At 35.8% G+C, this 18,348-nt stretch overlaps 1 protein-coding gene across 4 annotated transcripts; it reads left to right on the forward strand.

The window, feature by feature from the left end:
* Positions 1 to 1,004: 1,004 nt before the first annotated feature.
* On the forward strand, positions 1,005 to 18,161 carry LOC112573148 (alpha-N-acetylglucosaminidase-like). Of its 4 annotated transcripts, none has more exons than XM_025253243.1 (23): positions 1,005 to 1,102; positions 3,327 to 3,381; positions 3,690 to 3,847; positions 4,543 to 4,724; positions 5,040 to 5,187; positions 5,630 to 5,700; positions 6,189 to 6,350; positions 6,554 to 6,619; positions 6,867 to 6,930; positions 7,620 to 7,690; positions 8,207 to 8,281; positions 8,951 to 9,032; positions 9,345 to 9,494; positions 10,062 to 10,204; positions 10,347 to 10,419; positions 12,075 to 12,170; positions 13,002 to 13,087; positions 14,283 to 14,387; positions 14,858 to 15,041; positions 15,396 to 15,439; positions 16,278 to 16,335; positions 16,593 to 16,692; positions 17,136 to 18,161. In XM_025253243.1, exons 2-23 carry the CDS (start codon positions 3,330 to 3,332, stop codon positions 17,342 to 17,344), a joined length of 2,379 nt encoding a protein of 792 aa, XP_025109028.1. In that variant the 5' UTR covers positions 1,005 to 1,102; positions 3,327 to 3,329; the 3' UTR covers positions 17,345 to 18,161. The 4 variants fall into 4 exon arrangements, with proteins under 4 accessions (XP_025109028.1, XP_025109026.1, XP_025109025.1 ...); XM_025253241.1 differs by lacking the exons at positions 1,005 to 1,102; positions 12,075 to 12,170 and adding exons at positions 2,208 to 2,289; positions 10,827 to 10,919; XM_025253240.1 differs by lacking the exon at positions 1,005 to 1,102 and adding an exon at positions 2,208 to 2,289.
* Positions 18,162 to 18,348: the final 187 nt, after the last annotated feature.

Here is an 18,348-nt window from a genome sequence, read left to right on the forward strand (position 1 = left end):
GCTCAAAACAATGGAAAGACCAGTTGAATAGCCAGTCTCTGTTTCGTACCAATAAACAATAACTGAATCGATTTCTTTATTCATTATAACAAGAATTTGAGCTTGGGAGGACATAATTCGTGTTTTCAAAATTCAAAATAGTAATATCAAACAAAGAAAGTCTGCATGGTGTTTGCCCACCATTGTCCTGAATACAGGCAAGGCACCGCCAGTCCGTGCGGTTTACTTGGTGCTGCTGCTGCTGCTGCTGACCCTTGCCCTGTGTGGTCGGGGGTTGTCGTCCTGAAGAACGGCGCCTATGTGGTCCCTTGAGTGTGCTGGCAGTGGCTGTTCTCTGTCTTAGAGTCGACAGAACCTGTCCTGCTGTTTGGTAGCTGATATGAGGCCTCCGGGGTGTCTTCGCTCTGCAATATTTCCAATTGCATTGTAGTGGTCTCGTGGAGTTTGAATGACAGAGTGAGCAACTCCCAATCGGCGGCCAATTTCTCGAACATTAACGCCCTCCCGAACCCATTCAATGGCCCTCCCTTCGTCGATAATACTTAAGTGTCATCTCTAAGGCATGATTAAAAAGAAAAGTAGAAACCGGCAACAAACCCTCCCAGACGACTAAAATTACCGAGTTGTATTGACAATCGACAGGGCTTGCTTGTGCACTGCATGTTTTCTACTGTTCAATTCCTCTTTGTCATGTGAATATTTTGCAATTGCAAGCATTTTTTGTGAGTTCAGTGACATTTTTTGCTTGACTGCTGTACTGAGCACGCACAAAACCAAACTGGATTGTCATCAAATTAAAGATGACACAACAAATTCAAGAAAAAGATTTTGAAGGAATTGTTCATTGTTGGTAAAACACGATTAAAAAAAATTACAAGATATGAACGTGACCTTCCCATTGTTTTAAGCAGTATATTTATCAAGAAAGATATCAAGCTGCAGAAAGAGAAGATTAAGATACGCCTTTACATACCATGCCTTAGACCGTGAACCACTTACAGGTCATTGTCCCTACCACCCATATAATAGGGAGCATTCTACATTTTTCGTCTGATGTTTATGTGAGCAAAAGACTATGTGCAAGTGAACAAATAAATGAAAGGTGCGTATACATAATACACATTACATTAATTTAATTGCACTGGTAGAAAAAATATCTCAATATAGTTGGCTTATTAACTATACAATAGGAATTTAGACAACCAAACGACTCGACGATCTGATTTTGGTTAACTTCACAGGACAAAAGATTTAAATTATACAAGAACTCTTTGTGATTTGAGCATGGCAAGGATGACATATATATATATAGCAGCCTGTAAAGTAGTCTTTCATCGTCTTTGAGAAAGAAGGTCGACGAAACTGTCTGCTCGTGAAGGACGACATCAAAACGCGCAGTTCTCTTATAACTTAGGTTTCTAAAATGATACGAGTAATATTTCAGGATAGGCATGCTGCATGTCGATCGTTTGGTTAATTTCTTTAACGCTGATGAATGCCCCCTGAAGCCCTCCCATGTTCTCCATTTCTCGACATCCTTATGTTGTGGGTCTTCAGAGAAATTTATCAAAGAACAGCTAACTCCTTCACAGCTTTTCATCATGTCATATATGCAATCAGTGCTTCAAGATCCCCTCTTACTGGAATCCCAAGAAGTTTCATTTTTCTAAACTATGTGTGGAAAGTGAAAGCTTGTGTTTCTTTTTAGAATTTCCGCACAGCAAGCAGATTCAAACCAAATAGTGTTTTTATTTCCCCAAAATGTCTTGACGAGTTCTTAAGTTTTTATTCCAAACTAAAAGGAATGTCCATCGATCGTGTGACTCTTTATACGTGGCGTGATTTCCAAATGTCTTCACGAAACTGGACTAGACATCTTATCAGGATCGAGCAGCTTTCAGATTTTGTATCAACTCTTTGATGCCTCTTACATCTTATAAATATTATAGCACTCACGGCATAGACATTTTCCCATCAATGGCCGGGTGATTGGATCCTGATCGGAACTGGTTAGGGTGCTGCAGTTAGACTACCGACGCCCCCTGCTTATATTTTCATCGGAGAAATACATATACCGTGACTGATCCAGTCCATTAGATGCGTGGCAGGAGGTTTTTGTGGGGCTTTGTTTGAACCACGATTATTATCTAGGGGGAGTGAATCTACAAGTTTCTACTAGCAGAAGTCTATCTTGAAAATGTCACATGACTTTAGTCCCATGCCTCAAAGTCACATGACTCTAGTCACATGCCCCAAAGTCACATGACTGTAAACATGTCGCCCTCGGAGGTAAGTGCTGTCTATTAACTCTTTTAGCACGATTGGCCATGATCGTGACTTTGCCGGGAAGCACGGGGAAGGCGATTTTAATTACTTTTATTGCAAAGTAAGTTTTCTTCTTTCCAAAAATGTATCAGTTTCTTGGATTACCTCAGAGCAGCAACAATAATAATAATAATAAAAAAAAACTTCACCCACTGTCTTCTTCAGTCTTCGGCTATAATTAAGCCAGTCATTGTGGCGATATATTTTTATGTCGTGCTAAGAGGGTTTATGGCACTTAGCAAGCATATACTATTCAGTTATGTATATATAAAGAGTGAAGATAAGTGGAGCTGTCTAGTTACTATCAAGGATATAGTACTATTAGTTAAGATTTCATCAGTGCTGATCGACTACCTGTAGAATTCGAGCAACCTAGTTTGACTTGAAGCAATAGTCTTCAAAAGATGCACGCATCGATGCATGCACACATCTTTATAGCAGATCACTGTTTGCTTAACAAAAGTACACAAATTGCAATTAAGATATTTTAACTCAGTGTCTAATTAGCCTCGCTATATGGCCTTAAATAGTGTAATCTTAAAGAACTGCATGTGATTAAACAAACTGCCTGAAAATGTTCTTAGCTCTATCTCTATTAGATGTGGTGTTTTTAGAGTTCAAAAAAGAAGAAAGGTGAAGCTTAGAAAACTGAAAAAGAAGTAAAGACTTGGATTTATTTGTTCAAATACTTAAAATGTAATTGCCCATAATATTTAGATGTTCTCATTCTTATTTTAAGACCTTTTTTTGTGTGTTGTACTCTTTTGTAAAGTGCACCAAGCTCATAGCATGGAAAAAAATATGCATTATGTAAACATTTAATAATAATAGAACAACAAAAATAATAATATGTAATAATAGTATGTGTGTGTGTATTTTGTGAGTGTGTGTGTGAACTTATTAGCATGTATAATGCTGTGTTAATATATGTTACTCAAAAAACAGACTGTTCATTATTTCTTCTTTTTGAATGATAAATTTATAAAATTTTTGTCTATCAGAAAATGGTTTGTCTCCCTTTGATCGTTCTCTGGCTTGGGTTGGCTGGGGCAATGGGTAAGTATGAGGTGATAATCCTGTGATAATTGTGTGACAGCCACACTATTTATATTCATAGAATGTATGATTGTGATTTTAAAGCTTTTAAGTCTTCATACCAGGACATTATTAGTGGCTGTGTATTTTGTCCCAGAAATATACTAAATGATATTTCAATAAATTTCCATTTAAATATTATGCTAATGTTTCTTCCGTTGATTGGGTCCATGTGAAAGAAATGTGAAATGTTCTTATTTTACTGCTAGAATTTTAAGACATACCTTTTGTCAATGATATTTAATGATATTTGTTATTTTTCTTGATAGAGTTCAAGAGCATAGCACATATTAAGAGCAAGACTTCTGACATTGAGCAAACAGCTACAGTAAGAGAAATGGCTGCAAGAGTCACTGGAGAAAGAGCAAAAGATTTTGTTCTTATTGTGAATTCTTCTATGGCCATTTCTAATAAAGACACATATCAGGTATGGCAGTTCTAAACAATGTGTTTAGAAAATAATAATAATAAATGCAAAATTTGTAAAGCGCATGCTCACACTCCTAAGGAGCATGCTCTTAGTGACAAGAACGAAACATGGACAGTATATGAGGGACAGGAAAGCAAACAAATAACATATGAAGTATAAAAGAATAAATAACCGTACTAAACAAAGAATAAAATCAAATACAGAAAATACAAAGAGGAACCAAATAACAAGAACAAGAGCTGCGAGTAACATGATATTGCAAAAGAAAGGGTTTGAAAAAAGACTAGCATTATGGGATAAGTCGTTAGGAGTAATATTTATGGAAGAGGTGCGTTTTCAGTGCACGTTTAAAGGATTCAATTAAACAGTGTTTAAGATTTTGCTTTATTTTATTTCTGTACTAGTCCTTCTAAATCTTGAGTATTAAAAAATTAGAACACGGTATATATCTGTAATAAGTGGTTTGTTATATTGTAAGCTAGATATAACACATGGATATTCAGTTTAAAGAAATAGCGGATTTTTATTTTATGCATATATTTAAAAAAAAAAACTATGTTAAAGCTGTTTTTTGCAGTGTTTTGATTAGATATAATGTATAAAATAATTGTCAGTTTTAGGAACATACAACTATGATTTAAAAATTGCTTGTGTGGGACATTTCTGGATAATTGTCTACATGACTTGTCCAGCTAGAAACCGTGGACTCCAAGTTACAGATCACGGGTTCTTCTGGCATTGCAGTGGCAATGGGTTTTTATTTCTACCTAAAGTACTACTGTAACAGCCAATTTACATGGGGAGGACAGAATATCAACTTGCCTGATCCACTTCCAGCTGTTAAAGGAACAGTTACCACTACTGCTCAAGACAGGTAAAACTCAAGTAACTTGCTTGATCTTTTTGTTTGTTTTAAATGAAGCAGTGGCGTACAAAAACAAAAAAAGGCTCAGAAATGATTTTTGATTTACCATATACTTGTGCCCTCAATTATTTGAGTATGAGAATTATATGGATACACATCTGGTCTTTTGTGCAGATTTATGTCATGCATTTTTTCATAAAGATCTAACACAATAAAAGATGTTGCCAAGAACAGAACAGCAGGAGAAGTCATTTACTTTAAGCCATCTGCTATAAATTACAGACCTATTTAACACTATCTGCATTGCTGTTACAATGTCACCAGATTCCGATACTATCAGAATGTGTGCACTGTCAGCTACTCGTTTGCTTTTTGGGACTGGGAGAGATGGGAGCGTCACATTGATTGGATGGCACTCAATGGCATTAATCTTCCATTGGCATTCACTGGACAGGAGGCCATTTTTCAGCGAGTAGGAACATAATTTAATTTCTGTAGTCTGTAAAATGTTTATACTTCATATATATGGCACTATCAATGTAGTTTGTACCAACATGCATAGATATAGCCATCCATGCGCACTCATATTTTAAGAGTCTTGAAAACCAGGACTTACTGAATCAGGAGTGGTGTCTTTTTGTCTAACAGGCTTGAGGTGGTCAGCTCTCTGCAGTTTTGTTTTCTACTTGGATTTGTTGTGCCTGTTGTACTGACCTGTTCTTTTTTTATGATGTAATTGGTATTGTGTTGGACTGATTTTACATTCCTCATATAGTACTGTCTGCCTATATCCACTATTTTATGTAAACAACACCCTTATGTTTCTGCCTCTGTTTATAAGTATAGTCATGTATAAATATTAGGTGTTGTGGTTCATCCATCAATCTTTTCACGAAATTAGTAAATTGTTTCAGCTTTACATGAATATGGGAATTAGCAATGAAGATCTGGAAGGATTTTTTGGTGGGCCTGCATTCTTAGCATGGTATGCATGTCATTATGATTTCATAATAGTGTTTGTGAATGTGTAAGCATTTTTTTAAATAGAGAATTGGATACAAGAAATGACATTGACTCTGAGTGGCAGTACTTTTTTTTTGTAGAATCAATAAAAGAGGACAGTATAAAGAATGTAGAAGATCCATTTTATTTAAAAGTCCTTATCTGTCATCTGCCAGAAGAATAGGCAGTATCAGTTTCACCCTTTGAAACTTTTACAATTTTCATAATAGGCAACATTGTTCAATAGTCAGCTTTATGGGTGATTATTTATTTTTACTTTCAGTTTATGCTTCTATACCATTACTCAAAATGAATTAATTAATTGTGAATAAGAATTATGTTCACTTTCTATTATCAGTATTTGTTAGCATTCATAAGTTAGCTCAGAGGAATTCTTTTATTTACAATTTACAGAAGAAATATTGAATGAGTAAATATTTTCAACTGAACAAATTTTCAATTAATATTGAGGTCCAGAATGGGAAATATCCAGGGATGGGGAGGACCTCTACCTCAGATGTGGATCACAAATCAGCTGCTGCTGCAGCATCGCATCTTACAGAGAATGCGAGGGTTTGGCATGGTTCCTGTGCTGCCTGCTTTTGCTGGTCATGTGCCTGCATCTTTTACCAAGTAAATAAGTTTGTGATCAGATGTTTCTCTCTCTGGAGTGTAGATTGGACAGTAATGGAGAAAATAAGCATTTATCGTATATAGAGCATATATAATTGACATTATTAATGACAGTTATATCTTAAATAGCTTTAATTTTCTTGTATGAACTGTGGACAGTAATACCATTCAAAAGTTTGACTAGATCCATTTGTTTCATTCAGAGTGTTTCCACAAGCCAAAGTGACAAGATTGGGAGGATGGAGTCGGTTCAATTCAACATATTCTTAGTAAGTATTGTTTATTTTAAATCAAATATTTTTACCTGTTTACAATAAACCTTATGATGCATATAAATCACACTTTTAACTGTACAAAGATATACATCTTGTGCAATAATCCACTGAGAGTTTAGCTTATCATTAATAAAGAAATGTACTTTTGCATATTACAAGTGTATATATGTGTGTGTGATAGAAAGAGTGAGCATATATCCTTACAGTCAATTAAATGATTTTTTTCCAATGTCTCTTGCAGCACATATTTGTTAGATTTCAACGATCCTCTGTTTAAAGTTATTGGGGCAACATTTATACAGCTGGTAAGTATGACTGATAGTTGAAATGTTTCATATGCAGACATATGTTCACACACATACATGTACACACACTCATTTGCTTGCCCATCCACTATTCCAGCCATCATAGTATACACTTTTTTCTCACTTTAAAAAATTAAAATGATAAAAAAATCACTAAATCTTTACTGTGGACCAGAGTGCAAGTTGGTGTAAATCTGCATGTATTATTTTAGGTGTTGTCTTTGTTAGCCATTTAATATGCTTGCAGCCACCTTTCCCGGAATGGCTTGCTATCTGAGCTTAGTTGGACTTTGCTTTACTTCACCATTTTGTAATTGGCTTTGTCTGGTCATTGCGTAATGTCTTGAGCAGTAGGGCTAACAGAAGAACAAACAGTTGAATTTATAAGGACGTCTTGTTTTAAGGCCGACTCTGTAGCCCTGGGATTAGTGCATCTAACCTGTGGGTCTTATTCAGGGCAGTGATGAGACACTCTCTTTATCCACCCAAGTGAGTGGGTACCTGGGAAGGTAACAGTGGCTGAAGAAGAGGGCTGGGCTTCCACATTTCTTGCTCTGAACATGGTAAAACATAGTTCACTGCCCTTGACCACTTTGTCACCATATCTTTAGTTTTGTCGACATCTTTTGAAAAGGGATTTCTTTCCTGAAAAAATTGAATTTAAAATATTGTTTGGTGTGTCTTTTCAGATGAATAGTGAGTTTGGAGTGGACCATATCTATAATGCAGACACATTCAATGAAATGACACCAGCTTCAAGGTACTATTTCACTGGGCCTCTATTTCCTTTTTTGTTCGCTTATAATAATAAATAGACTTACTAAATCTTACAGAATTCTGTTGTTGAAAGATGAGAGTGTTAATTTGAAATCAGTGGATTAAGCTTATTAAAATATAATAATTTCTAAAATCTGATCAAAGCAACACTTAAGCCTTTAGACATAATCAAAAATGTACATAAGAAAGTCAAATGCATTCTTTCATGTTCTAATCTGGATATATTTATATTGTAAAGGCTACAGCCAGTAGAAGAGCTTGGAATGTGTTAATTGTGCATATTCATATTCTAAGACCTTGTATTTGATCTTTTAGCACGTGTGAGGTTGTGTCGTTTTGTATCTTTTAGATGAGAGGGAGTTATTCACTCAGGTTCAGTTAATCAGTGCAATAAAAGAAGTCTGTAATAATGTGTTTAAAAAAAAGTGTGTTAAAACTAGGCAATTATTATGTGTAAATACTTAAGCAAATGTGATGAACTGTTCTGTTATTGTGACAGCTCCACCAGCTATTTGGCATCTGCAGGTGAGGCAGTGTACAAAGCCATGCTGGCAGGAGACCCTGATGCAGTATGGTAAATAAGTCTTAGACAGACCTTATTGAGCTTTAGTTCTGACCATAGCTTTCATTCTTTATGAGACTGTAACTGATAGCTTTCTCAAACATAACTCTAGACAGATTAGTTTTCTGCTATTTTCTATTAGAAAGTGAATATATGCTCAGCAAAGCTATTACTATTTCTGTCATAAAATATTTTATCAGTGTGTATTCAATGAGTTTTAATAGCATTGGAATGACTTTTAAAAATTTTATGTACCATGACCTGCTGCTGGAGATGATTTGCAGTTTTTTTGTTCATTTAAGAAAGGAGTAGAAATACTTTATATTCACAGTTAACAGCTTATAAAAATTTCTTTCTATTTTCTGTGAATATCGAATGTCTGTTAAAAGTAATGCATAAATAAATGTTTTGAATGTTTGTAAAACTGATGCATGCATGTTGAATGTTTAAGCATCCACAAATGATCAGTCTAAATATAAATGTATAATTGTTTGCACACATGAGGTTTTGCATGTTTTTATGCTAAACAACAAAATCATTGTCATGCCATTCATAAGACTGATATTTTTCTTAAATTTTATAGACAACATTTACGTATATGTGCAGGTATGGTTGTGTTTTAGTCTGATTCTAAAGGCCAAGTTGTTTTAGGTTAAGCAATGAATAACATTTTATACGTAGGTTGATGCAAGGGTGGTTGTTCATGGATTCAAATTTTTGGAAGCCTCCACAGATTAAAGCCTTACTTACTTCTGTACCTTTGGTAAGTTAAGTGAGTCCCTATGCTATGTTGTTGGCTAGAGAATGTGTTAATATTTTTACAAATGTCTATATTTGATGGGAGAAAAGCTTTCTCCTCAAGGCAGTTTGATACTGTAGGGGAAGGGGGTCCTGGGATGTATTGGGGAAGAGATCTTTTGCATATTTTCTTTAAAATAGACATGTTGCTTTCTGCTTATAAAAAAAATTTGCTTTCAGATAGTTTGCATATTTGTTTTATGATAAGCAGTTTAATTATGAGCATTGTGCATGGTCTCTTTACATAAATCAACAAATAGAATATGTCTGTTTTCAGGGGCGGATGATAATTTTAGATTTATTTGCTGAGTTATCTCCAGTATACCAGAGAACCGAATCCTTTTATGGCCAGCCCTTCATCTGGTGCATGTTACATAACTTTGGAGGTACAATGGAGCTGTATGGTGCCTTGGACAATTTAAATAATGTAAGTACTATTAGGATCACCTTTCTTCTCATTTTCTAAGACCCTTTAAAGGGATTTTGTTTAATCAGACACAAGCAAGTCAGGATAGGAAGAAGTCAAAGCATTCTCTATGGCCTGTGTGTCTGTCTGATATTTCACTGACGAAGTATATATATATGTGCATTGGCTACACTGCTGAAATACACCTGACGGTTAAAAAAGATGAGCAATAAATGAATTTCTCGTCAAGGAGGATTTCCCATATAAATTCTTTCCCTTTTTCCAGCATTCTATTTTTCTTGACATGGATTTACTCTATAATCAACATGAATGAAAGTGGATTATTGTATATTTTATGGAAATTTTTTTCATGGTTCACTTGATAATGGGAGAAATGTTCTAGAGTGGATGTTTGTGTTGAGTGTTATCTTCGCCAGTGTTGTTTGAGAACAAATATTGAGGGTTCTTGTTTGCAGTACTTACAGCTTGCTCAAAAAGTTGGTTTTTCTTTTAATAGAATACTAGTACTGACACTAAGCAATGTGCACAGCATGTTTATATTAAATATATTTGAACTTTATTTATCAGGGTCCATCAGTTGCCAGAAAATTTAACAACAGCACCATGATTGGAACTGGTCTAACTCCAGAAGGAATCTTTCAGAATGAAGTAATCTATGAATTTATGAATGAGAACGCTTGGAGAGATGGGCCTCGTGATATTGATTCTTGGTGAGCCTGAAAGTTCATTTTGTTTTGCTTTATGTAAATCCTTTTTTCACAAAATAATGATATTTTCTGCTGAAATATTGATTTTCCCTCCAAACTTGTTGAATGTAATATTTTCATTACTGTTACTTTTATTCATGATAAGGTTGGCCTCTTACATACAACAAAGGTATAACTATACAAGCTCTGCTGTCATCGAGGCTTGGTATCTTCTTAAGGTATGTATGTTCCCAAATTGAACTCTGTACTTCTATGATAATTTTTCAATCAACACAGAGCTCAGATACAAGAAAAGTGTATTCCATAAATGAGCTATACTATTCAAGTCTTTGACACTTGCACTTGACTGGCTGATATCTGCCGATATATATTGTTTACAGAAATATGGGTATACTAGAAAGTGCATTAACTGATTGGTTACTTTTTTGGTCTAATGTAGCAGCTGACAAACCTTTCCACATAGTGAAAGTTTAATTGTCTTCTTATGGTGTTTAAGGGACAAGTAAATGACATTAAAATGTTGCTTGGCTTCCTTAATATTATATGTGTTATGTGCACATGATAAATTTGTAAAAACATTAAGAGTGATTATTTTATTTAAATGACTGTCTGTAACCTGACCCAGCAAAGTGTTTACAACTGTACTGATGGCCATGGTGATGGAGACCGTGTATTGATAACAGAGAGGCCTCAGTTGAATTATGATGTGTCTGCAAATGTAAGTTTCTTCCAGTTTCCTAACTATACTATAAAAATGCTATCACCATGGATAGACTTGTAAAAAGAATTCTTTTAGAAGCAAAGAGGCATTTTTCACTGTCAGTTTCCTGATTCTTTTGAAATCTGACCACAATATCTGTATGAGCATTTGCAGTTTGGACTTCCTCAGCACCATCTTTGGCTTTGCATAAAACATCTGCTTATGGCAAAGGGCTTTAAATATCACCTGATCTGTTGATGGGTTATTTCTCCTACATGACTAAACTTCATAATGTGCATCCTGCTTCATCTACTTTTTTGTTAATAATTTGTCAGAAAATCCAAACACACGTATTCAAGTTCCTCTTTTAAAAAAACTTGTCTAAGAAGATTATGAGATCACTAATACTACCATAGTCTTCAGGACAGAGCTGTCTTTTTCTAGATGGTAACTGACCACTCATGAAAGTGGGGAAAGTTGGTTCATTATTTAGAGCTAACATCATGGTTGAATGAATAAACTGACTTCATGCATGACTTTCTAGATTTACCTAATATTAATATTCCTCTGGATATAACCGTGTCTATGGATGGCATGTTTAACTGACAAATCACAAGATTTGATGTGAACACAAGGAGAATAACTTGGGTGATTCTTTTAGTGGGTCATTTAGTATCTGCAGCAAGGATAAGTAACTGTTTCACATTGTATAGGCATCTGTATTGCTTTTCTTTGCATAAAAGTGCTTGTATGACCTTTTTCTGTTTTAAACAAGTTGTCATTAGAAAAGAAAAATCTTTCATTGGAAAAATATTGTCCAACTAAAATGACTAAATAAAAGTTTGTGGATAAAATAATTTTATAAGACAATGTTCAGGTGACTCAGTTTAGCACAGATTGTTTTCATAAAATATAAAATTCAGAATAATATAGTACTATAGTGAGAAAGTGAAATAGTGAGACTGCTAATGCTTATCAGGCATTATCCATAACAGCCTCCTTTAACATGTGATGTTGAGAAAACACAATATTCTCACATGATCTAGCGGAGAAAACGAGACTGGGTCAGGTTCCAGACATAAACGATGGCATATTGTGAAAGTCACTAACTTGCTGGAGCTGGCATTCAGTCTTATGTCTCAAGGCAGTAGGTTTACTTTTGTTTCTTTTAAGTCAAGTGTATACAACTGTACTCGGACATCTCATCATGACTTCGATCTAGTACTGATAACACAGCGTCCTCATTTGGGATACGATATTTCAAGTGATGTATGTGCTTGCATTCCTTCCTCTTTACTGCTTATCTAGAAACTACGAAAAAGCTATAAGTTGTCAAAATGGAAAACATTATTTCTTTGCAAACTCTTATACTTACTTTAAACTCTTATTAAATTAAAGATTGAAGTTAAATGTTTTATCAGATCAGAAATTTGGAAAGAAGAATTTTAGCAGTATCCCCAGCTAAACCATACATAAGATATACTGCAATCTGTGTATGTGTAAATATGGATTTTCTGTAATTGATTGCTTCCTGTGTAGCCTTTGATTCTATGTATTGTATATTTCATTTAGCACTTTAGTCCTTTCTTCATGCAATTTTCAGGTGTTTCTTTAATAATATACCCTTTTACCGACTGTTGTACTCTTCACAAACAAATCCAATCCAACAATCCTACAGACCAACTGAAGATTATTGATAAGAAATGTCTAATCAACTTCTAATGATTAGTTCAAGATCTGTTAATGGAATGCATCTTTGAGAATCTTAAGATTTTAATGATAAATTATCCTTTTGATGCTCATTTAGTAGTTAGGGCTATGTGTTGTCAGGTCTTACAAATGCATGAGTACAATATTTACAACAGTAAATTGACAATATTAAAGAAATTTATTTGGGTGCATAGCTTATTGACTGCTGGTGTCTCGGGAATGGATGGCTTGTAGATATTGTATTTTTTCTAAGACATTGATGTGATTGTTCATCATTAATTAGTGAGATCATAATTATAGGAACCTTTGGAAGGTTTTAAAGTGAGTTGGCTGCATCTGTGTTTGTCAGAAGGTTGAGTAGCTAAGTGATTACCCGAGGTATTGTTCAAGGTGTGGTATGATCCAGAGATGCTGTTTACTGCATGGGACAACCTGCTTGAGGCTTCTGCAGATTTTAACCCAAATGAACTTTTCATGTAAGTGACCCCATCTTATGAGCTTTATGTCAGGGACAGCTGTGACTATGTTGAAGGGTCTATCAATGTCCACAAGAGGTCAAGAGTTTTATTTTGCTGGGCATTAGCATGTTCTCAACTTTTTTCTACAGCCTGAAATTTTGACAAAGTGTTCTAGCCTTTTGTGATACATGCATCTTGTAATTATCTTTCGCTTAGCTAAGGACAGTGCAGTGGTACAGCAGTAAAGAGCTTGTCACAAAGACAGGATCATGGCCTCAAATCTGATACCTGATGGAGACAGTTTCTCTTGGGATGAGACATTGTTCACAGGGTGAACTCCATCACTGGGAAGTAGTCTTGATGATGTAAAATACAAAAACCTGTTGTATTGCCAAGCCCAGGCTAGAAACTGATGTCCTCCCATAAAGAAGTTATTTTGCCACCCTCACCGTAGTAGGACTTGCTGCTACTAGATATACTGGATAATGGCATAACAATAGCTTCTACCTCTCCAGTGGTGCATGCATGGCAGTAATCATATTGTCACTTGTTTCTGGCATTTGATATTTTGTCAGCTGAACTGTACTTTTTATATGCTTATAGGTAAACACAGAATCTTCTGGTGTTTTTTTCAGTGGCATAACTGTAAGCAGATTGCACTGACAACATTTAGTAACCTGCAGCAAGAGTAATTAAGCATGATGTGAATTATTTGTACCTGTTGGCCCAGAAAAATCACATTGCATCCTGTGCTGTGTTGATAACACCCAATGCTAGCTTTAGTCTTTAATGTTTGTGTTAAATAGTGACTGAGCAATGTTGTGGGGAGGTGGATAGTTGAGGGGTTAGAGCACTGTTGTCTGAACCAAGAGTAGCTGGTTCGATAACCATATGGGACAACAAATTTCCCTCAGCCAACCCAGCTGTCAGGAATGGGTACCTGGCTCCATGGAGAATCAGGGAAGGTATGGCAGTAGGCAAAGGGGAATGGGCACCACCCTCACAGAAACCTGGCCCCCAGAAAAGTGAGGCACTAATACCTCACTCTCCAATTACCTGAAAAGGTTAGAGAATGACCTGTACATTTTTTAATGTTGTTAAAGCTTTGCTATGAGCAATATTCTTTGACCTGCTGCCAATTGTCAAATTAGAATTAACATCTATTAAATGACTGACAAAGTGTATTTATCACTGAGATGTATGCTGCTGGCAGATATGACTTGGTGGATGTCACACGCAACAGCCTGCAGATTTTGTCGTTGTCTTATTACTCCAGTCTCATAAAGGCCTACAATGCCAGGGACACGGTGGGAGTTAGGTAATGATGGTCTGTCTTTCACGGATGACTCTACTAGAGATTATCAGACACTGTTAGATACCAGAAATTATGTTATTATGTTAGATACTATTAGATGCTAGAGGTTATGTTGTGATACTATTTCATGCTAACTACTCCACATGTGCTGGTAGAAGGAGATGTTAGATTATTTCATGAGTATATAACTTTAGGTCATTGGCTGTAAAAGTGCCTAAATTACTTTAACCACATTAATAATATTGTGAAGCTAACCCATATTTTTCTGGATGTGACATGAAATAAGTGTTTGATCATGAATACTGGTATAGAATATTGATTATAAAACATGAAGAAGGCGCTGTGCTAGTGACAGTTTTCCAACAGTTCGCTTTGTCTTAATAGGAGCTTGTGATGGCACATTTGTAGTTACTTATTGTACCAGATTTATTAGTCATGAGACAGCATGGTTAGTGGTCTTGATTACTGTACAGGGAGTACGGAATGAAAATGGTGGAACTTCTTATGGACATGGATACGCTTCTGGCATCAGATAAGCATTTCCTTCTAGGCCGCTGGCTTGCAGATGCAGCCTCCTGGGGAACTGATATGGCAGAAAAGTTCTTGATGCTGTACAACGCCCGCAACCAGATTACACTGTGGGGCCCAAGTGGTGAGGTGTGTAGTGCCATGATAGCTCATACTTCAACTAGAGATTTGTATTGTTGTGATAACTCATACTTCAACATGGAGATCATATAGGAATCTGTACTATGATAGCTCATACTTCAATGTAGAGTTCATATAGGAATCTGCCTTGTCTAGATCACCATAATGTAGGCTAAAACTGGCAAACAAATGTTTTCTTGAAATAACACATGCTACCCTCTAGTGGGTTTGAGCCATTCACTGTTAGACATATTATGTCCAGTTTATTTAGTAAAGTACACACAACACTGTTTACTGATTCATCGACTGATGTGATGCCCTATCACTTTGCTCATTAACACTGGATAAAACTTTCTGTTTCAGATAGTAGACTATGCTTCAAAGCAGTGGTCTGGCTTGTTTAAAGAGTAAGTTACAGTCATCTAACATCATAGTTTGTAACCACATTGTAATAGAGTTTGTAGTCTATGATGCATAATTCTTCTGGTTCTGAGAATTTCTCATTATCTCAATTTAATATATTCCATAAAATATGTTGGAAGATTTTAAGCTGTACCTAATACACTCTGTATTTAAATATTCTAATACACCTTTGTATTATTTCTAAAGTTCATCATTGTATGCATGTGGTGCCTTTGCATGTGTGCTTGTTTGCTTTATGAGGACCATGGAGATGGGAGATGGGTTGGATTAAAGTTATGGTTAGTGTTATTTGACAGGTTAGATTGGGTTTGCGTTAGGTTTGGTGCAGGGGTTAACTTTAGAAAAAGCCCAGCACTTGATCAGTGGGGGATGCTCATTTTCAGCAGGCAAATTCTACAACCCTACCATGTAAAATAATCATAAATGCTACAAAGGCTGAGACCTATTAAAGTATCTGCTTATCAGACATCAATAAAAGTAAAGACAAGGAGGGCGGAATGAGACTGAACCAAACAATAGTAGGCCAAGAAAGTGACCTTTAGACACCAAGTAAAGACTGCTGGTGGAGATAGGAAGTGCGTAAGGAAGATGCAGCATTAAGAAGAAAATATGTATTTGGCATGATTCTGTCTTCTGTTTGTGACTGATTTGAATTTGCAGATGCATTCATCCTTGCTGATCAGATTTCCTCCTTTATTAGTCTGGACCATAACAAGCCATGATGTATATTTAATAAGAGTGTGGGTGTGAGGTGTGTGCGTGCATGCATGTATGTGTATTTTTACAAGATATCTTGGAATATTTATGTTTTATTTATTTCAGTTACTACGCTCCACGTTGGATGTTCTTCTCTGATTGGTTGGCACAACTGATAGAGAATGTGAGTAGAAATTATTCTAACATTATTTGGGTTTCATGGAGTATTGATAAAATTATATAAAAGATGATGCACAGATAACTTCGAATAACTACATTAATCTCTTATTTTGAGTACTGCTTTATGACTAAACCAACCAATCTCTGTGGGCACAGATGACAGTTTGTTACTTGCTTGTTGATGGGTACCAGGGATTGTTTTATCTAGACTGATTCTCTGTATGGACATCATCAGTCTGTTCTTCTTTTGGCCTCTGACAGGGAACTAAATTTGACAACTATATCTTTGTGGAGCATATCATGAAGGCTGTTGAGACACCCTTCACTTTAAACCTTGACATGTACACCACGAACGCTACAGGTATTTGGCTGCTCATTTATCTGCTCATGATGAAAATGTTCATAGTTGTGTTTATGCTGGATTTAATTAGGAGGCAAGAATCTTTGAAAATGGAATTTCACCAGGAAAGAAGATTTTTCCCTGATCATTGAGATAATGATCGATGTATAACATAGAGACAAGCAATTTGCAGTTTGTTTCAAAATTGTTTTGAATTATTTAAATGGGAAGAAGTTCTGTTAGGGTATTACCGCACTTCTAAAATAAATGTACTTTAGATTTCGCTCTTTGATAAAATGAAAACAGTTTTTATTATTTGTTCTTTGTTGGCTACTTATTGTGTACATTCCCCCCCCCCCCCACCACAGACACACGTTTTACTGTGATCTTGCTTATTTTTTTCCAGTGCTCATGTTGGTACTGCAATGTACTGAATGCACCTAAATATTGTTCTTTCTCTGTAGGCAATTCTCTCTCACTTGCTAGAGAGCTACATGACAAGTACAGACCAGAGTCTAGGAAGGAGTTTTTCCAACTATTGCCCAAAACATCAACTTCATTAACCTTCAGTTCCAGGGGAAAATCAAAGGCATTTAAACAGAGGTATCAGAAGGGTCTGTTGTCCATGTTACACAGTGGAAGGGATCAGGAGTTCGGAATGTCTGGCTGGTAACAACAGGAATGATGTTTATATTGACTCCTTGTGGCCTTACTGCCTTTTCATTGCCACTATGTTCACTTGAGCACAAAGTGTAATCAATCAATTTTTGCATTTTTGATGACTTATTTATTTTATTAATTGGATTTTCAAAAGTACTTAATAAAGTATGGAAAAGTAGTAATTGCCTTAAATACCTTGTGCTCTGCTAGCCACGCAGTATTGTATAGACAATTTATATTAGAGCATATACTGCAGGGAGATGAGGCAGAGTGCTAAACATTGTGGTATAATATAGCTGTCCTGTCAACTTTTGTTATGCTTGGGATACTGCTGTTTCTTTTCAGCTTGTAGTAGCCCTGGTATACTGTTGCCTTCTCTCAGTCGTTTGTTAGCTTGGATTTGTCTAATACTAGGTAGTAGGAGTAATTTTTTTCACCTTTCCAGATTTTCTGAGCACAATATCAGTATACCTGCATCTCACACTCGCGCACGCACGCAGCCAGATTAAAAGGGGAGGGGGAAGTCTCCCTTGGGCTAGCTGCTACATGATTTGACATCGATATGTTGTGTACAGCAATAAGCATCATATTGCTCATTTAAAAGGACATTGCTTTAATGTAATGTTAATGATTTTGATCTCATGGGCAGCTGTACACAATGTAAAGATGTTCAGATAAAGAAGGTCTTATTTGTATATTGCTCAATATGACGACAATATGTAGTCATTGTTAATATACCTGTTTGTAACATTTTGGATACCGTTTGATGACAGCGGTTGCCCCCCGTTTTGTTTGGTGCAGTGTTTTAATAAAATTGTGATCACATTGAAGTATTGTGGGTTTGTTTTTTTCTCACTATGCACACTTAAAGCCGTTGACACTTCGTAATCTTCCAGCATGAATTTTAGATTTTTAAATTATGATGATAGTTTGATTGCTGCACCATATTGCTGCAAAATGGTCAGTTGTTAAATAGGACTTTTGAAATGGGTGCATGCATGCATGTTAACAATGAAA

This window comes from Pomacea canaliculata, linkage group LG10 (assembly GCF_003073045.1).
Source record: "Pomacea canaliculata isolate SZHN2017 linkage group LG10, ASM307304v1, whole genome shotgun sequence".
Taxonomy (NCBI): domain Eukaryota; kingdom Metazoa; phylum Mollusca; class Gastropoda; order Architaenioglossa; family Ampullariidae; genus Pomacea; species Pomacea canaliculata.

Coding starts and splice junctions, on each gene's coding strand:
- LOC112573148 (XM_025253240.1), top strand. CDS start 2,248: ATGCCCCAAAGTCACATGACTGTAAACATGTCGCCCTCGGAG. Junction 9,033..9,344: donor TACTTACTTCTGTACCTTTG/GTAAGTTAAGTG, acceptor GTCTGTTTTCAG/GGGCGGATGATAATTTTAGA. Junction 14,388..14,857: donor AGGGACACGGTGGGAGTTAG/GTAATGATGGTC, acceptor ATTACTGTACAG/GGAGTACGGAATGAAAATGG.